The sequence below is a fragment of the Talpa occidentalis genome, unplaced genomic scaffold, assembly GCF_014898055.3.
Source record: "Talpa occidentalis isolate TD23 unplaced genomic scaffold, MPIMG_talOcc4v2.1 talOcc4.2, whole genome shotgun sequence".
NCBI lineage: Eukaryota > Metazoa > Chordata > Mammalia > Eulipotyphla > Talpidae > Talpa > Talpa occidentalis.
In genome coordinates, this window is record NW_023602073.1 from 94115352 (window position 1) to 94142914 (window position 27563).

General features: G+C 38.4%; 1 protein-coding gene across 2 annotated transcripts; it reads left to right on the top strand.

The window, feature by feature from the left end:
* Window positions 1-662: 662 nt before the first annotated feature.
* On the top strand, window positions 663-27479 carry CFAP206 (cilia and flagella associated protein 206). Of its 2 annotated transcripts, none has more exons than XM_037520061.2 (13): window positions 663-763; window positions 2721-2833; window positions 3446-3529; window positions 4714-4804; window positions 6709-6897; window positions 7916-8074; window positions 9449-9657; window positions 12414-12533; window positions 14629-14827; window positions 16452-16592; window positions 19226-19419; window positions 24230-24373; window positions 27016-27479. In XM_037520061.2, exons 2-13 carry the CDS (start codon window positions 2726-2728, stop codon window positions 27244-27246), a joined length of 1869 nt encoding a protein of 622 aa, XP_037375958.1. In that variant the 5' UTR covers window positions 663-763; window positions 2721-2725; the 3' UTR covers window positions 27247-27479. The 2 variants fall into 2 exon arrangements, with proteins under 2 accessions (XP_037375958.1, XP_037375959.1); XM_037520062.2 differs by having other exon boundaries at window positions 2725-2833.
* The last annotated feature ends 84 nt before the right edge of the window (window positions 27480-27563 follow it).

Consider the following 27563-nt stretch of genomic DNA (forward strand, 5'->3'; position numbering starts at 1 on the left):
TGTGGGTTAGCTCCCTGGCTGGGAAACGAACTCATGTCACAGTGGCTGGCCATAGTTTGATAACACTGAGTCTTAATCCGTGGGCCGCTAGGGAGGCCTGTTTTGAGTTCAAAACAGTCTCTCCCGGGCCTCCCTGGTGGCACAAGTGGTTAAGACACAACCTATGAAGCGCTTCACAGCCACTGCAGCACGAGTTCGATTCCCGGCCAGGGAGCTACCCACATGGCGCGGCAGACCTCTCCTGCCTTGCCTGCTGCTCCCCTCAGCAGTGTATTTCAGTCAGTCTGCCTGTTCTGTTTCCCACTCTGTCTCTGGTGAATCCTCTCACCCCCCGCACCTCTGGCCTGTACCCCAGCTCTTGTATGCATAAAAATAAAATAAATATTTAAAAAAACACCACCAAAAACCAGCCTCTCCCAAGCTTCAGGGAAAGACTCCGGGTTGGGTTCAGCCACGCCCTCTGGCCCTGCCCCGCCCAAGCCCTGGCCGCACCCCTTCCGCGCGGAGCGTTCCGTTTCTATGGTTACTCCCCGCCGCAGAGCGCGGCCAACGGCCGGCGGCCCGGGAGAAGACCCCGCGCCTGGCGTCCGGCAGGGTCACCCCTCTGGGTGCGCTGCCCCCTGGAGTGGAGGCCGCGAGCAGGAAGCCGAAGGCAGAGGCCTGGCCGGAGGAGCTTCGGCCCTTCACGGTCGCCCAGGACTGCTCTGCAGCGCCCGGCAGCGCCGAGCAGCGGTCGCTTTGGGCCGCGGCAGCCGCGCCCCAGGTCACTCCAAGGGGCGGCGCGGAGCGGGAGCGGGTGCGGGAGCGGGTGCAGGAGAGGGTGCGGGAGCAGGTGCTCTCCCTGCGCTGGGCGCTGCTGCCACGCAGGATAGCGAGGACTTGGGACTCCCACGCTCTGCAGAAGGGCGGGGGAGGGCACAGGGTCAATAGGACCCCCCCACGGTGCCCGACAGTACCTCATTCTGTACAGGCGGAGCTCCAGGCCCTCGGTTTCTAAATACTCAGGAAGATCAGGCATGTGGATTCCCATTAAAACCTGGCTTGCAGTAGTTGGAATTAACCCTCAGGAGTTCATTTTCCCCTCTGCATGCATAGTTCTCATAACATGTTTTGACTATTGTATTTTTTTTTTTTTTAAATTTTTTTTTTTTTTTTTTTATAGAGGCATGTTTTTATTTATTTATTTGTTTGTTTGTTCGTTCGTTTTGTTTATACATGCACTGGGTACAGTCAGAAGCGCGGGAGGGTGAGAGAATTCACCAGAGCCAGAGCGGGGAGCAGAGCAGGCAGAAGGACCAAAGTACACTGCTGAGGGGAGCAGCGGGCGGCAGGAGAGGTCTGCGCGCCATGTGGGACCCTCCTCCTGTGGCCGGGGAGCAGCCGGGGATCGAACCGGCGCCGCAGAGGTCGCTGGCAGCTTTGCAACCCAGCGCTCAACCGCTGCGCCACCGGGGAGGCCCCGACTATTGTATTTTTTTTTTTAAAGATTTATTTATGCATAAAAGAACTGGGGTTCAGGCCAGAGGTGTCGGGGGTGAGAGGATTCACCAGAGACAGAGTGGGGAACTGAACAGGCAGACTGACTGAAATACACTGCTGAGGGGAGCAGCGGGCAAGGCAGGAGAGGTCTGCCGCGCCATGTGGGTAGCTCCCTGGCCAGGGGGCTATCGAACTCGTGCTGCAGAGGCAGAGGATTGCTTGATAGTGTGGTGCTTAACCCCGTACACCATCAGGGAGGCCCCATTTACTTGTATGTTTGTAAGGAAGAGTCTAAACTCCAACTTGGATGTGCAGGAAAGAGAATTGATCTGAGTAGAATTGTTTCCCGAGATTGTCTTGTAATTATGAGAGGTTCTTTCATCAATGGGGTAAAATCGGCATTTCCTCTTTCAATTTGTACTCTTCTGCCTACACAGGAGAGGGTGGGGGTCTCATTAGTTCTGCTACCCCCCCCCCCCATATTGTGTGGTTTATCTTTAAAATCATCATAAAATGTACGTTAGCTATCACCACCGTTTAAGTAAAAGGGGGAAATGTTTCAGCCATTTGACGTTCCAGTTGCTCTGTGTTATCCACAAAGTTCTTCAGTTTTATAAATATGAAGCTAATAAAAAACAGGAGGGACCTAGACAATAACAAATATTAGTAAGTTAATAATGTTATAGGGCAGCCCCGATATTGACCGGGTTGCCTGGCTGTGGGTCCTCACCTACGCGCTTAAAAGGGACTTATTAATACTCCACTGCAGGCATACACAAAAGGTTAATAAAAGGTTTATTTACAAGGGAAAAGGAAATAAGGAAAATGTACAACTCAGGGAGAAAATAGGGAAATAAAGTCTTTAATGCATCCTACCCGATCTGATGACCTGGAAACCCAAAAAGCACTCTCTGAGCTGGGCAGATGGTGCGAGCTGGCGGAGAGTCAAATTGGGGGACCCCTCCAAAGCCCACGTGTCTGCCTTTATACCAACCTGGCTGCTTAACCCCACCCTCAGGTCCCAGCCACCTTCCCTTTGGCGGTGATGGGATTTGGATTTCCCAGTGTCTTTGTCTTTGGCCTGGGGTGGGGATGGAGTCCACAAAGCCTGTATGGAATTAGCTTTAGGACATCCTTTTCCCCCCTAACAATACCATAACTATAAATATAATAGTGGAGAAATCTAAAGAAAAAAGTAATATATAAATGCAATTTTAAAAAACCTCAATTGTTTTATTTAGGCAGAATGCCTCCTACCCAGGCAGAAAGTGTTATAAAGAATATCATTCGAGAAATAGGACAAGAATGTGCAGCTCATGGAGAAATTGTTTCTGAAACTCTAGTTGCTTTTATGGTAAGAATGAATTTTTTTGTGAATTACTGCTTTATTAAAAGTGTCTTATTAATAAAACCATTTTTCTCTCAAAATTCTGTAGAGCTTGTCAAGATGTTATTCAGTTGAAAACATTGAGATCATGGACAAGTTAGTGAAAAATATTTTTTAAAAGCCTATAGAGTTTGTCCGTGTTAGATTTATAGATACTGATTTTATATTTATAGATACTGATTTAGAGTATGAGCTTTAGAGATATTAAATAATGTCCTGAGTAGGAATAGTTTTAATATATATTTTTGTTTGCTGTTGTAAAAATTACTCAATACTTTAATTCCTTTGTTTTTGCTTTTTGTTAACAATGCACAATAAAAATTTGATAAAATATACAAATAGTTCCCCAATCTAAAATGTATCCATTGCTTTTCAGTCTGTTTCTCCATATAAATTTTCTTATGAATTTGATGTTTATTGCTTTCTGTTTTCAACTTCTAATGAAAGTGCTAATGAGTTGGGTAGTAAGAAAAATAGCTGAAGGATAAACTCCTGAGTGGTTGTTTAAAAATGGAAATATAGTAAGCTAATTTCATGACATGAAATAAAATTATGTAATAGACCGCTTCCTATTCTCAGGTGAAAGCTGTTGTCCTGGATCCAAGTAATGGCTTTAACATGGATAGAACCCTCACGAAAAGTGATGTGCAGAAACTTGTTAAGGTGATTATTCAACACATTTTGAATTATTTATTTTCAGTTCTAAATACAGTATTCCTGTTAGTCTTCAGTTTCTTGAAACCAAAATCCATCAAACAATGCAAACAAGAAGGGATTTATGTTTTCTCTTAAAACAAAATCTGGAGGTACTTAGGCTGTGTTCTTCTGGCTTCTTGGGGTCACCATTGTTTGTTTATGGCTTGCATTCCTTGGTGTTAAGACAGCTACTCCACCTCTGGGTAGGTATAAAGGGGGAAGACAAAGGGTATCCTGTGTGTGCTGATTGAGTCTGTCAATTTCTAACTGGAAAATAATAGCTTTCCCAGGATCCATCCCATTCAATTACACTTACCAGAATGATACTGTAAATGAACAAGGAACAGGATTTTTATTTTTCAACTGAACAAATCTTTGCTCCAATACAAATTTGTATTCTGTTAGTAAGGAAGGAGGGGCAGGGGCAAAGATTCTGGGCAAATACCAACGTCTACTTCAGTATTTATAGGCATTTTGTCCTAATCTAATGTAATAATAAGAACATTATTGACTTGCCATATGCTGTAAAAGCACATAGTACTAAATTAAGGTTCATGTAATTGTCATATAATTGTCATATAAGATTTATGAAGTTATTGATTCAGTGTGATTTGTGTTTTTTAATTCGAAAAGAAAAATTGAAACCAAAGCAAAATAATCCAGTTCTGTTAGAAATCAAGAAGATGTGTTTGAGAACCAGTTTTAAAAACTAAGGAAGGCAGGAACTTTAGATATTTTGACTCGTTGGATTAAAGTGCTTAAATATATTTTTCTGAAATATTTTTTTCTGAAGTATTTCCATATGTATATCCTTAAACATTGCTTTTCCTCATGAAATTTTTACCACATTCAGACAGCATAAAGTAAACAATAGATCAAGTTTTTGCCATCAGCTAGTCTGTTAGTTACCTGGGTATGGTGATATTGATGAACTCAGGGGAAATCATTTATTACTTTATAATATCAATTGGGTACACTACAAAGCATGACGTCCTCAAAGAGAAATATAATAATAAAGGAGTTTTTAGTGTATAAATATCAGAAAACTACAACTTTGATGTTTCCCTTTATTTTTAAAAATAACTTTAGAAAATACTTCTAAGTGTTTCAGAAAATATGAATGGAAGTACTCATGGGGTATTCTCTTCTAGCTTTGTGTGACTCGACTATTGGATAATAAAAATCCATCCCTGGACACCATTAAGATGCAAGTCTACTTTGATATGAATTATACAAGTCGAGGTAACATATCTACCTATTTTGGTACTCTTTTTAAAAAGATTCATATTGTATTTCAGGTAAGGAGTGCTTCATTTGGTTGACATTGAAAATTTAATTTTTTTTGGTGTATCTTTTGAAACTGTTACAGGGCAGGGAGAGGGGCACCCCAGACCCCGCAAACCTGCCTGCTCTAAATAGGTTCTGCCATCGGCTGCATCAACACAAAACATATGAGACTTTAATGAAAAGGAACTTTAATACAATTAGGAAACAATAGAGGAAAGGCAAAGAATACAGTTTCTAAATCAAGCACCCAAAGTTACCCGTCCCCTCGTGGGTAAAAGTCCACCCAAGCAGGAGGGAGAGCCAGAAGGAGATCTAGAGGAGGCACATGGAACTGAGAGACACATGAAGAAACTGAGCTTGCCTTTTGGGCGTGGACTGGTTGACCGGATGTGGGTGAGACTCGTGGGGAGGTGACAGTAGCGGTTTTTGTTTTGATTTTGATTTTGCTCTTATCCTCCCGGACTTCTCTGGGTCCCCACTGGAAGATGCTTTAGACTTGTGGCAGGCTTTGGGGCCATGCTCTGGGCCAATCCTGTTTGGGTAGACTTTAGCTATTTAGAGCAGGCAGGTTTGCGGGGTCTGAGGTGCCCCTCCCCCTGCCCTGTAACATAATTTTTTCACACATTGAAGAATCTGATAATGTTGGAAATGATAAATGAGAAAAACACTAATGGCCTAGTGAGTATTAAAAGTAAATTCTAATTATTGTGCCCATAATCATCATGTCTCCAAGGCTCTTGTTTTTAATAAGTGTATCACTAACCCATCATAGTTAGAAATTAAAACATCCAGCCATATAAGTTAAAAGTTCTTAATTAGCTGATTTTTGTGTTCCTGGTTTATATTAGCTTATATTGCTTACTTAAATTATGTAACTACCTAAAAATAAAATAAAAAATAGGAAATTTACATTTAGAATATTTTTCCTTATTTAATACTTAAATGCATACATCAAAGTCAACCTGGAATTGAGAAAAAGGAAAATAAATTCCTCAGTAGACTGCCTCTGCCCTGTAGTAATGCTTTCATTACTAACCACTTGGTGACTTTCATTGTCTTTGGACCCTCTATTTGTTGAGCTTTCAGTTTTGTTAAACATGTAAAATCATTTATCTTTCCTTATTGCTAATAAATAATGAAACTTCAAAGCAATAAATAGTTATGAAATTATAATTTAGTTTTTTTAATTTCAAAAGGTTCTAGTTGTTTTGTGCCATAAACTGTACATGGTTGATATACGGTCCTTGTGAGAGTAAAATGGGGCGTCTAAATTTAGTTGGATGAATTGTACTCCTAGTGGCTCCTACGACGACTAAGTCTAGACCTCAGTATATCACAGCTTCCAGAGGGGAGGGATAGAATTCTTAAGGCAACATCATAGTCTTAGTAATACTATATTCAAAGGAATTTATCTAGAACTAAAATATAAATATGCATAATTGAACAGGAACATTTCTGCTACATATGTGTATATTTATATGTGCTTACATGTAGTATACTGCATGTGCTTATATATCAGTAAAATATATACTTAGTATATTTATATATTGATGTGTGTGAATAGTCTCCTATACCTTTTGCTTAATTGAGAGCTTTTAGCCCTTTCTGATATTTACTGTTTGGCTCATCTAAAGTTTCACATGCTTTGACAAAGTATACTGTTTAAATCACGGTAATATTTTCCACTAGATTTTGGTCTGAAGGTTACTTGCTGGCTATAGTTTACTTTTAGTTTTGATTACTACTTCATATGAAAATACTTGTCATACCCAAGCCATTTTTCCTCCTTTCCTTCTTTCTTATGTGAGAAAAATTCCAAGTGTCAAATATATGAAAACATTTTTCTTTGCTAATTTTAGAAGAATTTCTGCAAGAACATCACCGGGTTCTGGAGTCTAGATTATGCCCTGTTAGCAGAGAAATTACAGATAACAGAGCAACTGCTAGAGAAGAATTGGAAAGCCTTTACCGAAAGATTGTCAGCTACGTGTTACTGCACTCTGGCCTTGGATCCCCTACAGATATCAGGATTGTTAGAGAGGCAACAGGTGAAAAATACACACCATTTCCACTCCATAAATGATTGCATGTGAATATCGTATCTCATAAATGATGTTAAATTACATGTGTTAAAGATTGACGTTTCCTTTTTATCTGAAAAAAGAATCAGCACAAGTAAGAGGTTAAAACTTAGCTAAACTCCCATTACACTGTATTAATTCTAAAACTCAAGTAGTACCTCTGGAAGGTGAATGTTTTTAGTTTTCTTGGAACTGCATATTTAGGGAAGCATTAGGGAAGCATTAAGGAAGCATTGGCAATATGATTAAGGATACCAGGCTGATTGGGTAACGAGGGCAAGAGGTAAGGAAGATTTTATATTGATTAAGGGAGTTGAGTGTGTCATCTAAAATAGATGGAGGAAAAGGGCGCTATTTAATTGTCCATTTTCACCCATTTTTATCCTTTGTAATAAGGAATTGGTAAGACTTTTGACTTCCATAATTATTTCAAAACATTAGTTTTTCTATAGAGCCCTAATTAGAGCCTAATGCAAAGCTTTTTCAATGCCCATTTCCAAAAAATTAATGATGGGTGCTTAAATATGCAGTAGTATTATATACAATAGCCCATATGATAAATGATCAATTTTGCTATGTATATACACCAAAATCAAGTATCAGAAATTTAGAGATATGAATAAACATCTCTAAAAACAAGTCTCTCTCTCTTTTTAAAAAAGATTTATTTGTTTATGATACAAGAGCCAGGGTGCAGGCCAGAGATGCAGGGGGGTGAGAGGGTTCACCAGTGGGGAGCAGAACAGGCAGATTGACTGAAATACACTGCACAGGGGAGCAGTGGGCAAGACAGGAGAGGTCTGCTGCGCCATGTGGGTAGCTCCATGGCTGGGGATCAAACTCCTGTTGCAGTGGCTGCGGACAGCCTCATAGTGCTGCGTCTTAACCCCTTGTGCCACCAAAACAAACCTCTTAACTTTCTGTTAAAAGAGTAATTTAAATTCTAGTATCTGTATTCTAACATTTTGTTGTCCCTTGTGTTTAGCTGCCCTACAGAGTGTTTTTCCTCAGGCTGAGCTTGGGACATTTCTAACTCTTTCAAAAAAGGACAAAGAACGACAGCTGAAAGAACTAAGCATGATAGTTACTGGAATTCGTTTATTTAACCGAGACTGTGGAAAGGGAGGAGAAGGCATTGATGACTGTAGGTATATCAACAGATTAATTCTATCATTTATTTGGGTTTAATATCTAACTTGCAAGGAAAATAATACATAATATTCACTTGCATCCTTTTATTGTTTTGAAGTTTTGTTTTAGGAATAACTACTTTTTGTAATGTATATAGTACTTTTTAATTTTGCTGGAACAAGATTTAAATTTGAAAGTTTAATGCCATGGAGCTAATATAGAAGAGTAAATCAGTGAAAGGAACGAGGAGCCCTGTCCCGAGCTTCTCCCCAGTTCAGTGGGGCTTTGTGTTCTTTAGTAAAAGTCAGTAAAAGGAAATCAAACTCAGTGATTTAAAAAAAATAAGTATCACCCTGGAAAGAAGAGTTGCTGATGATGTTAATATAATAAAAAGGTCCAAGAGGAGGTATCTGCAAATTTGTAAATTTAGGAGCCGTTTCTATGCTTTTATGTACTTGATACGTTCATTATTGATAAGCTTGAAAGAACTCATGAAATATTTGATCAGCAACTACCAGCAGAAGTAATTCCTTATGAACTTGGCACGCACGTAGGCCCATTGACAAAGCATAAGGGTTGTTTTTTTTTTTAACAGATTACTGATCTAGTACAAGAGAACAGTTTTTTACATTTTCAAATTTGTTATAAGAAGTTAAATTCTTATTCTTCATAAAGATCCCCATCTTGCTGGATTATACTGTTATTTTTTCAATATCCCAAGTTTATTTTTTTAAAGATTTATTTATTTTTGCATAGAAGAACTGGGGTGTAGGTCAGAGATGCAGGGGGTGAGAGGATTCACCAGACACAGAATGGGGAGCAGTACAGGTGGATCTACTGAAATACACTGCTGAGGAGAGCAGCGGGCAAGACAGGAGAAGTCTGCTGCGCCATGTGAGTAGCTCACTGGCCCGGGGATTGACTCATGCAGCAGTGACTGGCGATAGCTTGATAGCTGAGACTTTAATCCCTGAGCCTCCAGGGAGGCCATTTCTTAAGTCGTATACTTTTTTTTTTCTTTTTTTACAAGTAGAAAGGAAGATATACAGGAGGAGAGAGATAGTAATTTTTCTACAGGTACATAGTATAACACATCATTTCAAAGCCTACTTATTCTTTAAGCTCTTTTATATGTTAGTGGCAAAAGCTAATCTCCTCAAACTTTGCTTATCTTTCTGAAGTATCTTTTGTTTGGACTGGTTTTTGTTGTTATTGTTCTTCATGGTATGGAACCCATGAAATATATCCCCTTTATTGTTAAATTGTTAATTTGGTTGAGAACAAAGCTTATTCAACTTGATGTTCAAAATATGACCACTTTCTAGGCTTTTTCTTCTTAATTCTTTTTAAATTCCTCTTATCTCACTTAATATACCTTTAAAAACAGTGCCTGCTATTCTACGCGAAGCAATTCCAGCCACCACTCGCCATATTGATTCCCAGCTTCAGATTGCCCAGGACCAGGCGTACCGCTACACAGCCATCCTGGAGAAAGTAGCCGAGAACCCACTGCTGAGTGAAGAATTTCAGTCCTCTATGTTAAAAGAAGCACTGTATAATGTGCGGCAATATGAGATCTTCCTTCAGATCATTTTGGTGAGTTAATGTCCTAGGATCTGGCCTTTTCCATAGAATATAGTGTTTATATTATGGAGACTTTCTGGCCTTCTCTTCATTTTTCTTTCTATCTTCATAACTTAGCAATATTTTTGGAAGTGCTTGATCTGTCTTCTCTCAATCCCTCTACTCTAAACTGAGAAGAGAACGGTAAACATCCAGATGACTTGACTTCATTACTACAAACTGGGAGTAGTCCTCAGGATTGACTTAGTATCTCTTTGACTTCAGTTTGATCAGGACTTTATTTGCTGTAGTGAACAAATTTGAATTTTCTGGAAAAGAAAAAAGAAGGGCTGATCTCAGTCTTATTAACTGTCTTAGCTGAGAGAATGGAATTCCATCCTCTGTGGGCTTTTGAAGTGCAAGGCAGTTGCCAAAGAGGGGAAGCTGTTTATTATTATTGTGCAAGTACAAGTTGTATTTCACAAATATCATTTCTTAAGACATGTACATCAAGACTTTTGTAGACTTCTTCCTCCCAAATTATACTTTCAGGGATTCATTCATAGACTAGACGTCATAGACTTCTTGATTTTTCCTGACAATGTAGGTTAAAAAAATCAGGGTAGAATTTTTGCTTGATTTAGACTTGTTTAAAAGTGCCCATGAAAGAGTATATGAGGAACTTATTAAAAAAGGTGGAGTGAGTGGGAAGAGAAGGAAGCTGTGATCACATTTTCTCTAACATTTGACTGTCATGAAAAACACATTTTTTTACAATTGTAACATTTCTAGAGAGCTGTTTACAATGAAAATGCTACATGATTGTGAACAATTTTTTTTTTTGGCAAAATACAAACAGAGTGATTGTTCTAAGACATTGGGAGAAATCAAGAAGTTCTATAGGCCTATTCTGAGAATGGACCCTGCAAATCTAGTATGGGTGGAGAGGAGGTCAAATTTAATCAAACTTTTTAAGAAGCATTACATGTTGTGTATAATTTTCACTTCAGAGGCCACCATTTGCAGATTTATTTCATTTTCTTGTAACTATTGCATAAATCTAAAATACTTAAAGTGCAACATTTCCATCTTTGATTCCTAAAACAAAATTAATGTACAGAGGGGGGGAAATACTGTGGGATAGGCAAGAGACCTAATAAATTGGATACATAATATTCTTTTTTTTTTAAAGATTTATTTATACAAGCACCTGGGTACAGGCCAGATGCACTGGAGGGTGATAGGATTCACCAGAGACAGAGCGGGGAACAGAACAGGCAGACTGATGAAATACACTGCTGAGGGGAGCAGTGGGTGCAACAGGAGAGGTCTGCTGCACCGTGTGGGACCCTTGCTGGCCAGCCAGGATCAAACTGGTGCTGCAGAGGCCGCGGAAAGCTTCACAGGGTGGCACTCAACTGCCTGCGCCACCAGGGGAGGCGCAGGATACATAATATTCTAACGGAAATAAAGCAGAAGGAGAAGAAATCCTCAAAGCGTAATATGGGTAAAATGAAAACTGGATGCATGTTGCATTTGTGAATTTAAATTTTCATTAGATGAAATATGGTAGTATTTTATAATTTTTATGAATTATTTTTATCATTAAAAAAGGTCTTATAAAATATAGTCTAGTCAAGCATATGGTTGGGATGCAGGTGTCTGAGAACTCAGAATACCCTTTTTTCTTTTTTTTTTTTTTTTTTTTTAAATAGAGGCATGTTTTATTTATTTATTTTATTTGTTTGTTTGTTTTGTTTATACAAGCACTGGGTACAGTCAGAAGTGCGGGAGGGTGAGAGAATTCACCAGAGCCAGAGCGGGGAGCAGAGCAGGCAGAAGGGCCGAAGTACACTGCTGAGGGGAGCAGCGGGCGGCAGGGGAGGTCTGCGCGCCATGTGGGATCCTCCTCCGGTGGCTGGGGAGCAGCCGGGAATCGAACCAGTGCTGCAGAGGCTGCAGGCAGCTTTGCAACCCACCACTCAACCGCTGCGCCACCGGGGAGGCCCAGAATACCCTTTTTTTTCATTTCAAATAAATGTCACTCTTTAAAAAAAATAAAAAAATAAATGTCACTCTTTTACACTGTACCAATAAACCCTCACCTCAGCTATTTCTGGCACATCTCTGGCAGTGCAGTAAAAGTGGGTAAGAACTGGGTTCTGGACTCAGACTCTGGTATAGAACCCTGATTATGTGTTTTCCTAGTTGTAATTCTTGACCAATTTACTTTTATTTATCTTGGTTTTCTTATTTGCAGTTATACTTTTAAAATTTAATATAGTGCTTATCACATAATAAGAATAAATACTAGCAATTTTTCAAATTCATCTTTTCACTACCTTATTTCCAGATTTCATTGCTGTATTAGAAATAGATTGCATTGCTTTTAATGCTGTGATTTTAAAGATATCCCTCTCCTTGAATATAATTTTATTAAATGTTGCTATCAAAATAGTTTTCTGAGGAATTCATCTTTGAGGAATGGGGAAATAACAAGTAATCACAGCTGTGTCAGGATCTACTTCTCAGGAATGTAATCTGCTGAATATAAAAGACCATTTGTATACATTTGAAAGCTCTTGTGTTTTAAGAGCTTCATCTACTCAGTAAATATTTCTTGAGCACCATCTGTATACAAGTGCTCTGCTGATATTGGGAATGTCCCTGAGATGGGGTTTCTGTTCTCACTGAGCTTACCTTTAGAGATATGGAGAACATTCAGGGCTTAAAATACAGATGATTTTATAGTGAAATTATAAAAATCTGAATTTGAATGTTTTCTTCAGTCAGATATAATTACTTGTGCTCAAGAAGTGGAAATGATGGTAAAGCAGTTGGGAGCCCAACTGGAGCAATTAAAAATGACGGTTAAATCTAAGAGTGCTGTCCCAACATCACAAGTCTTTGTAAGTATTTACCATCAACTTTGACCTTCTTTAAGGGTGAATGTATTTTTGAATCTTATAAAACTAGATAAAAGTAATTATAGTTATATATTTACTAAAAATAAATATAAAGTAAATATAAATAAAAAGTAAAGTAAAATATAAAGTAACTACAGTTATAGTTACTAAAAATATAATACTGGTTTTATATAATTGGGCCTATTCTTTATGGTTGTTTTGTAGTAATAGTATAAGTTAGGTGAGAGGATTCCCTTCAAAGGCAATTGCTATTAAAGGAAATGTAGATATGTATTATAATTACCTTAATATAAATATTGGCTGTGGCAACAAAAATAATCCATAATACAGTGTTGAAAATGTGTCCAGAGTAGCTGGTTAGAAATTGCCACCTCTAATGAAGAGATGATAAAATTTGTGACCTTTCTGGAAAGGGAAATAACCATTTTGTTTACTAGACCTATACTTATACCAACTTTCTGATTGTATGCATTATCTTAGGGGCAGATCTGGTAACCCCAGGGAGGTGTAAGATGCACATGTGGTAATTTATACAGCATATAAAATGCTATATCTTTGATAGTTTTCTATAATCATTCCTAATATTTGGTTTTATTTATTTATTAAAGATTATATTTATTTTTGCATAGAAGAACTGGGATGTAGGCTGCAGGTGCTGGTGGTGAGAGGATTTACCAGAGACAGGGGAGTAGAGCAGGCAGATCTACTGAAATACACTGCTAAGGGGAGCAGCGGATGAGACAGGAGAGGTCTGCTGTGCCATATATAGGTTAGTTCGGGTATTGGACTTGGGCCGTAGTGGTGATAGTGCTGAGACTTAACCCCTGGGCCACCAGGGAGGCCCTGACAATATTTGATTTTAAAAAGCAAGAAACAAAACGTTAAGTATTTTCACTTATAGGTAAGATCTGGTTAATTTTTTAATTTGTTTCTTCTGTAAATCAGTGACTTTTAATATGAATAAAAAATTTTTATGTCACTGATCTAAAGTCTTTAATTTGCACCTCAATACAACACATGCCTTAAGATATATCTCTAGACTCTCCAGAATATTTGAATCATGATTTCTCCAGATAAACCTAATTATAATGAGTCATATTTAACTTTATATATCTCTAGAATCTCCAGAATATTTGAATCATGATTTCTCCAGATAAACCTAATTATAATGAGTCATATTTACCAAAAAAGAAGATAATTTCCCCTTGACTTTTTTTTAAAAAAAGATTTATTTATTTATACAAGAACTGGGGTATAGGTCAGAGGCATGGGAGGGTGAGAGAATTTACCAGAGACAGAGTAGGGAGCAGAACAGGCAGTCTGAGTGAAACACACTGCTGAGGGGAGCAGTGGGCGAGGCAGGAGAGGTCTGCTGTGCCATGTGGGTTTCTCCCTATCTGGCCGGGAATGGAACATGCACTGCAGAGGCTGCAGACAGCTTCACAGCGCTGCGCTCAACCCGCTGCGCCACCAGGGAGGCCCTCCCCTAGATTTTTTGAGGTAAAGTATCCATAAATCTTTCTTTTTTTTTTTTTTTTTTAAGATTTATTTATTTATTTATTTAAGCACTGGGTACAGTCAGAAGCACAGGAGGGTGAGAGAATTCACCAGAGCCAGAGCGGGGAGCAGAGCAGGCAGAAGGACCGAAGTACACTGCTGAGGGGAGCAGCGGGCGGCAGGAGAGGTCTGCGGGCCATGTGGGACCCTCCTCCGGTGGCTGGGGAGCAGCCGGGGATCGAGCCAGTGCTGCAGAGGCTGCGGGCAGCTTCACAACCCAGCGCTCAACCGCTGCGCCACCGGGGAGGCCCTAAGTATCCATAAATCTTTCTTAGTGGATCAAATGTGTTTGACTTTTTGGGAGTAAATTCACTTTGTGAAAGTCTTACCATTATAAAATACAAGTTTATTTTCTCATAATTCATTAATCCAATTTCTAGCTAGATTCTTGTGTCTGACCTCATGAGATTATCATCGTAAGAATTAATTTTTTTACAAGTAAAATTTGTATTTATTTTAAAAAGTACAATGATTTATATTTTTTTCAGCAGTGACATTTTAAATATTTTTTTTTCCTCAGCCCATCTTCATTGCACTTTCTAATCTGTGGACTGGTTTTCAGGACGAAACTGTTTTAATTAGTGTCCTCACTAATTTAACTACTCACCTTGCGCCCTTTCTGGGCTCTCATGAACTACTCTTTCCTGAGAAAGTATTGCAAGATCTTCTTGAAGGAGTAACTGTGAAAACTGATGTGTGTAGAATGAAAGAACACATGGGTAATGGGAATCAGCCATTATTTCCTTTGCCTCTTAAAATTACTTCCAAAATAAAGTCACTTTTTTGGTATTAACATTTAGTGTTATACCTTTCTGATAAAGTATTAAGCATTTTTCTTGATTATAAGAGTACTTATGTTCCATGTAGAAAATATGGGAAGACAGACATATGTAAGCTGAATCTCTTTCTATCCAGCAAAATCTAGTCCTAACATTACTATCAGTGTGTTGGTTAACAATGGTTTTCTGTGCATATGTATTTCTATTGTAGTCTTAGTGATTTTATTGTTGATATGGGGTAGAAAGGCTATTAATCCTTGCTCGTTTTTTGCAAATAAAGCTCCATTTGTTTGGATTGCTCTTTGCCACATATGTACCTCAGATTCAGGTTGAAATTGGTAAAACAGTAAATTTTATCCCTGTAAATTAATCAAACTTATTTTAGTGCCTTTTAGAGATGCACTGATTTTCATAGGAAGACTATCTTTATCAATATACTCCTTTTTACTTTTTTGGCTTCTTTTAATAGAAGACAGATTCTATTTTTATATATTTTATTGTATTGTCTATTGTTAAAGACAACTGGAAATTCAGAAAAGATGCCAAAATACAATCTGGGAGTTGAGTTTTTGCCTAGAACCGGAAGCTTTTGCAGAATATGAAATTAGATTATTTGCTCTCTAAATGTCCTTTTCAAATTCTATTTTTGTAAAAGTGGAAAATAAAAATGTAGCAGTAATTTCCACTCTTTTCATTGAATACATAAAATCTGGAATCTAAGTCAAAGATATTCAAGATGCTTACAGTTCAAAGTTTTTCCTACTGAATTCATTTTATTAAAACAGCCTATCTATGAAATACTAGATGAAGTTGAAAGTTAAAGTCACTTTGTTAGTGGACATTCAACTCATCCATTTTGGCAAGACTGTTTACTTGCAACTTCTTGGATTTAGATGTGTTATTTCCCACCATATTTCAAAACTTTTTAGCCACAGAATAGTAGAGGTTACTGCGCCAGTGAATTGGGAGGCCTAATGTTCTTCAGAAAGAATTTAATTTACGCTTGTCACATTGCATAGCTATTCAGGCTTCCAGATATATTAGGAAAAAAAAAACAAAAACAAAAACAAACAACAACCAGGGAGGTTCATTTCCCCCAAGGAATAGATGTACCTCTAGTTGTAGCCACAGAGTCATTTGTGGTGTTACAATAGCGCCAGGCACAGAAGTGTAGGTCAGATTGAGAAAGCTAAGAATTTTGGTGGAACAATGTTTTATAAATACAATTTTTTATTTGTGTAAAAAATTAGCCAATTTACTTATCAAAGTAAATAGGTAACAGTAGGAAGAATTTTTAAAAGTGCAAAGAATAAAAATTATTCATCTTGTTGTCACAACTAAGTTACTAAATTTCCTTGATTCTTCCTGCTCAGAACATTCTCCTCTGTTTCAAGAAATAATAGTTCCTAATATTATAGTTAAAGTATTTTGCCACCTAATATGTTATTAAGAGCTATCCTATCTTGAGTGAAGTTGATCTATAGCAAACTTTACTGCTCATATCATTAGGTCGTTTCCTCTTCTCACTGAATAATGTTTTCCCTGTCCTCTTTTTTCATTTTAGAGAATAGAGTACAACTGGTGGATTTCAGAAAACTAGAATGGCTTTTCCCTGAAACAACAGCAAATTTTGATAAGTTGTTAATTCAGTATCGGGGATTTTGTGCTTACACGTTTGCTACAACAGATGGTCTTCTCCTTCCAGGTATTCCTTAGGAATAATATTGTCCCTCCTTCCCTTCCTTAGTTAGTTTTTTTTTTTTTTTTGCAGAGCACCACCATTTTCAATTAATCACTCTTTAAAACTTTGTAGACTCTGATGGCAAACTAGGAAAGGAGCTAATCTCGTAGTCTGTCATAAACAAGATAATATTATATAAATGATAAGTAATGGTGTGTGTCTGTAGTGGATATGGATGCTATAGTATCATAACATTGGGGCTGACTAACATGCCCCGTGAGGGAGTCTAGACGTGCTACACAGTGTTACTAAAAGATATTATCTTCCAAATAGTTATTTGAAAGAACAACACTATATTGACTGATTTGTTTATTAAAAAATATTCTTTGTCTTTTTATGGTTACATTCCATTAACATAGATCAAGATGTCTATGTAAGACCCCTCTAAGAAAAAGGCCAGTATTTTGTCAAGTAACATTTCTCTATGATGTAGATATTACTAAAGCTTCTCCTAAACAAAAAGTAACTCAGAAATTATGATGAAGTAAATTATTATCCAAAAAAATGCTTGTGTTGGGAATAACAGGAAGTCAGCTAGGGCTAGATTCTTCCACCACTAGTCTCTTCCTCCCTTTATTTTTTTTAAAGATTTATTTATTTATGCATACAAGAGCTGGGGTATAGGCCAGAGATGTGGGGGGTGAGAGGATTCACCAGAGACAGAGTGGGGAGCAGAACAGGCAGACTGACTGAAATACACTGCTGAGGGGAGCAGTGGGCGAGACAGGAGAGGTCTGCTTTGCTATGTGGTTTCTCCCTGGCCAGCTGGGATCGAACTTGTGCTGCAGAGGCTGTAGATTGCTTCATAGTACAGTGCTTAACCCCTTGTGCCACCAGGGAGGGGCCCTCCCTTTATTTTTTAATGTTTCATAATTGGGTATGAACTTTCTTCATTACAAAGAATTGTTGGGGTTGTGTGTATGCAGGCTAACTAATGCACAAATTGATTTCATTTTTTATGGTATCAGATATTTTGGAATGGGAATAATTAAAGGGTTCATCATGGGGACTGAGAAAATAGTATTCTGAGGCCCTGTGATGGTCATTGATACTGGGGAGAAAGCAAACAAGAGCCAAGTGGAAGTGAAAAGAGATGGAATGTAGATTTTTTCCTTTCTTTTCCTTGTCTTTTATGTTTTTCTTTTCTTTCTTTCTTTTTATTTATTTATTTGTTTGTTTATTTATTTATTTATTTATTTATTTATTTATTTATTTATTTATTTATTTATACAAGCACTGGGTACAGTCAGAAGTGCGGGAGGGTGAGCGAATTCACCAGAGCCAGAGTGGGGAGCAGAGCAGGCAGACTGATGAAGTACACTGCTGAGGGGAGCAGCGGGTTCTGCAGGAGAGGTCTGCGCGCCATGTGGGACTCTCACCTGGTGGCCGGGGATCGAACCGGCACAGCAGAGGCTGCGGGCAGCTTCATAGCCCAGCGCTCAACCGCTGCACCACCAGGGGAGGCCCTGTTTTTCTTTTCTGTTCTTCCTCTTTTCTTTACAAATCAGAAGAGGTGCCAGGAGAGCCACACACAGAGAAAAATATGAAGCTGGTTAGTGGCAGAGGTCACTGACATGCTTGCAAAGTCTATGGGCTAGGATTATGGAGAACCTGGTTTCTAGTTCCAGTTATACCATTGTGAACTGTGGTTATCTTCAGCAAATGTCATGCCTTTGTGCACCTCAGTTTTTGCATCAGGAAAAATAGAAAGACCAAATAAGATGTCTGTTTATTCCCTTCCAAATTCTGCCAACTCTGATTCTAAGAAAGAGGAAGAGAGAGAGAAGTAGAAAGACTTTGCAACTATGGGTTTTTCAAAATCCTCTCTAATTTTGCTAGTCCTGATTACTTTATTTCCCTTTACTACATTATGTCTACTTACTACAATGTTTTTCTGGGCAGCAGCAACCTGCACTACATCAGAGCAATTCTGTAGGATTTCTTTCCTTCCAGTTGGGACCACAGACCTCATGGCTTAGAGCTCAAGGTGACACTGTGGCTTGCAGTCAGATCCTTTTTCAGATGGCTTCACTGATTTGATTGCTTACCATCTTTTCCTTTGCTCAGTACTTCAGCCCCACTGCCCTCCTTTCTATTCTTTAACATTCCAAGCCAATTTTTACCTCACAGCCTTTGTGCTAGCTATTTCCTTCTCTTGGGCAAGCTCTGTCCCCATATAGCTACATGTCATTCTCCTTCATTTTATTCAGCCTTCACTGATTGTCCAATTAAAAATATCAGCCTTCCCTTCCTTCCAGACATTAAACGTTAAAGCAAGTTCAAGGACATTTTGAAAAACCTGACAGATAACTAAAGATAACTTCTCATAAAAGATTTTTAAACATCTGACATCTGAATAGTGAAATATTTTTTTAAATAAAATTATCCTTCAAAATAAGAACATTTAACTTAATAGTCCTTTCACAAAGTAATTTCACATATAATTTAAAATTACTAGTTATAGCTTTGTAGCAAAATAAACACCTACGTAATAGATTAAAAATGGAGTGTATAGAGAAAAGTTCTGTGGGTATACTATGAATATAAAAATCACTTAATACTGCATGCCCAAATCACTTCCTTTTCCTAATTTTCAGGAAATCCAGCAATTGGAATTTTGAAATATAAAGAACAGTATTACACTTTCAATACGAGAGATGCTGCATATTTATTTGCAGAAAATCCTGAAAAGTATATTGATTTAGTTAGAGAAAAGGCGAAAAAAAATGCAGAATTGATTCAGTTACTGGAACTTCATCAACAGTTTGAAACTCTCATACCATATTCCCAGGTAAGCAGGGCTAGTATTTTAAAAATTTGTGATATTCAAAAGTATAATTCATTAAAAAATTTTATTTTGTTGTGGAATGGTTCTCAAGTCCAGGCAGAGAAGAGGTCAGATGAAGACTTTTATAGGTTATCTGAAAATAGCCATGAATAAAATCCACATAGGGTACTGAAAAAAAGATAATGAATCCCATGATGAATTAAGACTGGAAAAATCTGAAAGACAAAGACTGCATTTGGACAGATAAATTAATCGACAGTATTTCCTTATCTAAAATTGAAGGTCCTCAGCACAAATAACATAGGCAATAATTTACTTTATAGTGAATTGTACAATAACTTAACAGGTTTAAGTACACTAATCTGGAAGACTGCAAAATGGATTGGAAGGTATGTTTCTTTGTATACAGGTGCCTTTTTGTTAATTTATTCAGCAGATATTTACTGAGCCTCTTACTGTGTGCTAGGTACTATTCTTGGCACAGGGGATTTAGCAATGAACAAAAATCCTTACCTGGTGTGGAGCTCTCATTCTAATGCTGAATATTATCAGTTTCTTCCTCTAGTCTTTCATTTTTTTTTTTTTTTTTTTTTTTTTTTTTTTTATAGAGGCATGTTTTTATTTATTTTATTATTTATTTGTTTGTTTGTTTTTGTTTACACATGCACTGGGTACAGTCAGAAGCACGGGAGGGTGAGAGAATTCACCAGAGCCAGAGCGGGGAGCAGAGCAGGCAGAAGGACCGAAGTACACTGCTGAGGGGAGCAGCGGGCGGCAGGAGAGGTCTGCTCGCCATGTGGGACCCTCCTCCGGTGGCCGGGGAGCAGCCGGGGATCGAACCGGCGCCGCAGAGGCCGCGGGCAGCTTCGCAACCCAGCGCTCAACCGCTGCGCCACCGGGGAGGCCCTAGTCTTTCATTTTTATTGTTCACCTTTTAATTACTTAGTATCTCTTCTTTCTCATTCAGTTCCTCTCTTTTTAACTCACTAAAATAAAAACCTAAAAATATATGGTTTAAAATGTTTATTATTTGTTATTTTCATGATCATTATGACTGTAAAACAGGTTGGTTTGGATAAGTCATCAAGCAGCTGGCAAGAGGATGGTCAGGCTAGTGACAAGTGAAACACGGGGTAATCAGCACTTGGGCAGAAACTCTGGGAACAAGCTATGGACTCAGTGGTTGGATGGGGTGAGGGTGCAAACAGTTGTGGCATCAGAACCTTGGACAGCTCAGTTGGTGCTCTAGCTCTTGCTACCAATGTGTTCATCTGACACTCCTGCTTCCTTTTGGTTGAGGCAATTCTCCAGAAGAGTAAAAGTTTCTCCCGTTGTGGAGACTTTGGTCTGTTCAGAATCCTTCAGTATGTGGATCAGATAATAGAACTTCAACCTTTGACTGAACTGAGATAATTGCTCTCAAAATTACTGGACCAATTTTAACTCTAGTTTCTGGGGTTTTGTCACTTACCAGTAATCCTGCTAGTACCTGCTAGTACTTGGCTATTATGTGGATATACCATTTTTTTTTTTTTGCCAATAGGATGGCTATTTGTTTTGCTATACATCTTTCTGATAGTGAACTTCATCATCTCTTCTTTTTTTTTTTTTTTTTTTTTTTTTTTTTTTTTTTTATAGAGGCATGCTTTATTTATTTGTTTGCTGGTTTCTTTGTTTGTTTTGTTTATACATGCACTGGGTATACAGTCAGAAGCGCGGGAGGGCGAGAGAATTCACCAGAGCCAGAGCGGGGAGCAGAGCAGGCAGAAGGACCGAAGTACACTGCTGAGGGGAGCAGCGGGCGGCAGGAGAGGTCTGCGCGCCATGTGGGACCCTCCTCCGGTGGCCGGGGAGCAGCCGGGGATCGAACCGGCGCCGCAGAGGCCGCGCGCAGCTTCGCAACCCAGCGCTCAACCGCTGCGCCACCGGGGAGGCCCCATCATCTCTTCTTGTATCTGTTACACTTTGCTTTTCTTCATTTCCTTGTATATATGTCACCCATTCAGGTGTCAACTGTTCATACCTTTCCTGGATTTCTTTCTCTGTACTACTCTTTCTGTCTTTAACTTGCTGATTTACAGGAGATCTCTGTCTTCTAAGTATTAATCCATTGCCAGTTATAAAAGTTCAAATGCTGTTTCCCAGCCTGCCTCCTTTCTTATAGCTTTGTCTGAAACCTTCATTGAATAACACACCCTTAATTTTAATGTAGTCATATCTATTACTTTTTTCCTTTAAAGATTGTGCTTTCTGAGGTCTTATTTTGGAAATCCTTCTCTATCCTAAAGTTATTAGTTTTCATTTTCTTCTGTTCTGTTTTTCACATATAGGTCTTTAGTCCATTTGGAGAAAATAAAGAGTTCTGCTTTTGATTTTCCTAATGTAGTAGTAGTATTCTTCATTTAGTGTGCCTAGTTTCCTGATATTATCTACTATAATGTTTGACTTTCCCACTACACATGCTGCCACCTTTACTGTATTGGCAATTAATTCTTATATGAAATGAATTTGTTTGTAGGTTCTCAATTCTGTTCCACTGGTATTTTTGTTAACTCTAGGATGACCCTATATTGCTTTAGTTACTACTGCTTTGTAATATATTTTATCATCTCATACAACAAGTCCTCTTCTCTGCCTTTTATTTTTTTCAAAATTATCTTATGTCTCATGGATCTTTATATCCTTACGTAAATTTCTTAATAACTTTGCCAAATTCCACCCCCCCAGATCTTTCTGGGATTTTAATAGGAATTGCATTAAAAATAAGAAAATATTTTTTAAAAAATAACAAAATATTTTTAATGGAGATTTACGTATTTTAGGTTGGGTGTTTCCATCCATAAAAGTATCACATGCTTTTTTTTTGCCATTAATAGTTTCAGTAATCATGATCTGATTAAATTAATTGTTTTAGTATATTTTATCCTTTGCCTACTTCTAAAACAGTATGAAAGATAAATTTAAAATCTAAAATCAAAAGGCTAATAAAGATACATGGGGGAAAAAACAAACAAACAAAAAGATACATGGGGGAAATATGTCCTACTCATTTTAATAAATAATAGAACTGTAACTTTTAACAGTAAAATTATTTATACAGGCCAAGATATTTAGAAAATGTACGATTGTATAAAAATACTAAATACTGTATCCATGGTTTATAACAAGAAAACAAACATTACTATATCTCAGAGCTTGCTGTGTACTCTCTTCAGCCTTACTCTTTTTGCTTTCTCTTGGCACTTATTTGTGAAATTGTTACCATTCATGTACCATTCATTTTTTTCTTCTTTTTTTTTGTGGTACCTTTTTGATGAGCAAAAGGTGTTCGTTTTAGTGTATAATTTGTCACTCCTGTTTATTTGTGCCTTGAACCATTTTATGGTTTAAGAAAGCCTCACATATTCTTAGGCCATAAAAATATTTTCTGTTTTGTTTTTGAAAAACAATTTTTTTAAAAGATATATCCTAAGAATGCTTCAATACTTTAAACAGATGTGATTTTTACTTAATGCTTTTTACTTTATGCCCCACTAGTCTTTAATCCAACTGAATTTGTTTTTTATATCTGGTGGGAGGTGAAATATCCTATGCTCAGTGTAATTTTTCCGTTTGATTCCATTTGATTGGGTGATAGTGAATTGTCCCAGACCATTTGTTCAGTGCTCTTTTCCCTGTTGATCTACAGCATCTTATGTGACAGACTGTTGTTTTTTTTTTTTTTTAAAAAAAACTCTATTCTGTCAGGTTATTCCATATTTAAAAAAAAAAAAGCTCTATATCTCACTATAACCTTATAATAAGTCTTGATATATGGTAAATTTTCCCACCCCTTTTTCTGTATAGAATCTTGGCTATACCTGATCTATTGATTGATTTGGGGAAAGGAGTTGATCTCTCTTTCTTTGCTATGAGCTGAGTTCCTTAACCTTTGAATATCTATACTCCAGCAACTTCATAGCCAGCATAATCAAACCTTGTTTGAACTGGAATTACTGAATACTTACTATTTAAATAGTGAACCTTCTGCTGGGTGACCCAGCAGAAAATGAACATATTCAACTAAAAAAAAAAAAAAATAAAAACAAAAAAAATTAGATCGTAATCAAGCTATGTATACATAATTTAAGATATATCCTAAGGATGCTTCAGTACTTTAAACAGATGTGATTTTCACTTAATGCTTAATAGCTATTTTAAACTTTCCATTCCAACAAGGTATTAATTATGCTTTTATTTTTTTATTTTTTATTATTTTTTAAAGATTTATTTATTTATTTATACAAGCACTGGGTACATTCAGAAGCGTGGGAGGGTGAGAGAATTCACTAGAGCCAGAGCGGGGAGCAGAGCAGGCAGAAGGACCGAAGTACACTGCTGAGGGGAGCAGCGGGCGGCAGGAGAGGTCTGCGCGCCATGTGGGACCCACCTCCGGTGGCCGGGAGCAGCCAGGGATCGAACCGGCGCTGCAGAGGCTGCGGGCAGCTTCGCAACCCAGCGCTCAACAGCTGCGCCACCGGGGAGGCCCTAAATATGCTTTTAATTGTTAAAATTGGAGAGGAGCATTTGACTTGAGCATGAGTAATGTTAGGTTTACCCCTTCAAAAATACACTTTCTCATTAAGTTTAAAAAGTCAGGCACAAAGCCATAATGCACAAGAAAATAATTACTTTTCTCTGCTGGCATTTATACACATATTCCATGTTCAACAATTCTTGTTTTTCTAATTATTTGCAAGATTTAGCTAAATATTTTGAGTTACCTATAGCTAATATTTTCCTAAATGTTAATTATAAAACTCCATTTCTTTAGATGAAAGATGTTGACAAACAATATATAAAACCAATTACAATGTGTGAAAGTAGTACACAGACGGATACACACATATTGCCACCAACGATTGTAAGATCATATGAGTGGAATGAATGGGAATTGAGAAGAAAAGCTATAAAACTGGTTTGTAACAATATTTTCTATAATTATAAGTTGGGGAATGTTAAGGCTGTTTTTCTTTTTCTTTTTTTTTTTTTTAAAGATTTATTTTTATTTATTTATACAAGCACTGGGTACAGTCAGAAGCGCGGGAGGGTGAGAGAATTCAGCCAGAGCGGGGAGCAGAGCAGGCAGAAGGACCGAAGTACACTGCTGAGGGGAGCAGCGGGCGGCAGGAGAGGTCTGCGCGCCATGCGGGACCCTCCTCTGGTGGCCGGGGAGCAGCCAGGGATCGAACCGGCGCTGCAGAGGCTGCGGGCAGCTTCGCAACCCAGCGCTCAGCAGCTGCGCCACGGGGGAGGCCCAAGGCTGTTTTTCATAGAGCTGAATTATTTATGAGTTGTGCATGGAGTTTTTTGCTAATATAAAAATAATTAGCATAGTTTATAATTGCCAGCTTTACATTATAAGATTATCTTCTAATTTTAAGCATATATAGAACACAGAACCATGAAACTAATCTTAAATTATGTCATGTAATAACTATAACAATGATAGTGTCTCTTCTTTGATCTGTATATATATTTTTAAAGATTTATTTATTTATGCATACAAGAACTGGGGTACAGGCCAGAGGTGTGGGGGGTGAGAGGATTCACCAGAAACAGAGCAGGGAACAGAAAGGGCAGACTGACTAAAATACACTGCTGAGGGGAGCAGTGGGCGAGACAGGAGAGGTCTGCTTTGCCATGTGGATATCTCCCTGGCCGGCAGATTGAACTTGTACTGCAGAGGCTGTGGACAGCTTCACAGCTTAACCCTTCCCACCACCAAGGGGGCCCTGATCTATATATTTTTAATATTTTGTATCTATAGTAGTTTTAGCTTACTGTATTAATCTATAAGATACTAATATTTAAAGTACTCTCAACTTCCTGTAATCACTTAAAGTATATATACCCTTTTCTTTCAGGTGTTTTTTATTTTTTTGAGGAGTAGAATGTTACCTCTGTTATATCACAAATACTGTTCCCTCTTGGGCCTCCCCGGTGGCGCAGCGGGTTGAGCGCAGTGCTGTGAAGCTGTCCTCAGCCCTCTTTATCACCAACATGTTCTCTCTAGACACTAGGCAGTTGCATCCTTCTGATTCTCATTCACATTAATCACAGTAGTACTTACCCTTAAATCCTCTTTGAAATTCTCATCCTTGACTGCCTCAGTGGAATTCTCCCTATTCACCATTTTTTTATAGTATCTTGTTATTTTGAATAGCAGAATATTTATAGTATAAGGGAAATGACCTCATCTATCTATCTATCTATCTATCTATCTATCTATCTATCTATCTATCTATCTATCTATCTATCTATCTTTGTAGCCTTTTCTTAGTACATTTTACCCATCTCTTTAACTGAAATCACTGAAGCCTCTCCAAATGAGAATAAAGACTCTTTGTTCAAAGCTTGCTCTGCCAAGGGAGTAGGCCACAATCACTTGGATTTGGCAGAGATTCAGAGACAGGCAGAGGAGCGGGAAAGTCTTGTAGTGAATAAGGGGAAGGATTCAGATATTCTCTAATTAGAGGTTGTTGACATGGGGCACTGGAAACTGGCTAACTGGTTGATAGATTTCTCTAGTTGGCCCTGAATTGGAATTGGGGCGGGGGTGGATGGGTAGAGGAGCAGGGAAATGTGGGACGATAGACCATGGGGCAGCCAGAAGGTGAGGAAGCTTATCAAATCCTGACTGTCCTGGGCTGGTTGCTACAGAGGCTGTGGGTCAGAGTCCTGTTGTCATATTTGTCTAGCCTTTGTCTCTTAGTCTCTCATGGTTGTCCCACTGTAGGAGGCAGGAATGACACTGAGTAGGTTTTCTGATCCAGCAGAAAAGGAGAAGTCAGAGTCCTAGAGCCCTCAGTGGCTTTTTGCAGGCCTTTTTATTGGGATTTACTCGGTACACAGCAGGTAAGGATTCTGGGGGGCCTGGAGGCTGGCAGTCCTCCCAGCCCCCAGCAAGTCTTCATTCTATCTTGGCTCTCCGGCCTTCTCTCAGTTTCTGCTTCTCTTGCTTCTCTCTCTGCTTTCGTTCGTTCTTGGCTTCTACTGGCGTCCCCGTGACGCTGCCCTTAAAAGCCCAGTCTCAGCCCAGGTGAATCCCATCTACCTATGCCACACCCTATTCCAGGTGCCCGCTATCAGGCATGCATTCAGGACCGCAAGGATCCATTATCTATCTTGATGACAGGAGGGCAGAAAAGCCTGACATTTTTCCTTACCTTACACCCACTAACCACATTATTTCCCTTGCTTCTACCCTGTCTGGTAGAAGCTCTTTGGTCTTAAAAAAAAAAAAAAAATAGGATGGCACTTGAGGGGATTATGTTAGGTGAAATAAATCAAAGGAGTAAAAGAAATGTTGCCAAAGCAAAACAAACTCAGATTCGGACACAAAATGGAAGTTATCAGAGGGGAAAGGTGTGGGGACAGATGGATCAGATAGAGGGGTTTGATTGGATGGTGGTGGATTTAGCATCTAGACCTTTGGTAGTGGGTGTGGTGTGGCATATATAGTCCAGCTCTGAAGCTATCCACCTGAAACTTTTACAGTGTTGTAAACCAGTGTTACCTCTATAAAAATAAACTTCTATATATTCTCTTTCTACTTAGGCCAATTTGCGTCAGAAAGTGACTCATTCGGTACAAACTGATCTTAGTCACATGAGAAGAGAAAATTATTCACAGGTGTACCCATTAAAGGATGTTGGTACTCAATCTATGAGAGAAGGCAGTACCCGAGTACCCAGACCCCAGATTTACTTAGCTGGTCTCCGTGGGGGACAGACTAAAACCACCTTCGGGGTCAAGGTGAACTTAACCAGAGCTGTTGATGAAACCTAGAGACCATATGTTAAAAATATGAACAATGGTAAATATTGAAAAAAAAATTTCCATCCATGAAAATAAGTTAATTTTGTGGGACTGGCACATTCATTGATTGTATGAATGTTCTTTCGATTCTCATTTACATTCACTGTCAATCTGCTATGAAACATTAAAAGTTGTTTTCTGTATTGCGTTTCATTTCATTAAAATTGTAAAGTAAGAGTCCATCATTTGTTTGTTAAAAAAGTTTGTTAGCAATAATCCTGAAATTATGATGCCATTTAGGTATTAATATAAGATTATTATGACTAGAAGTTTATTTATTTTAAAAA

Excerpts from the sequence above, each read along its gene's own strand:
- CFAP206 (XM_037520061.2), top strand. The coding sequence starts at position 2,726 with ATGCCTCCTACCCAGGCAGAAAGTGTTATAAAGAATATCATTCGAGAA. Across the intron at positions 2,834-3,445 it reads AAACTCTAGTTGCTTTTATG|GTGAAAGCTGTTGTCCTGGA; the intron begins GTAAGAATGAAT and ends TCCTATTCTCAG. Across the intron at positions 4,805-6,708 it reads TATGAATTATACAAGTCGAG|AAGAATTTCTGCAAGAACAT; the intron begins GTAACATATCTA and ends TGCTAATTTTAG.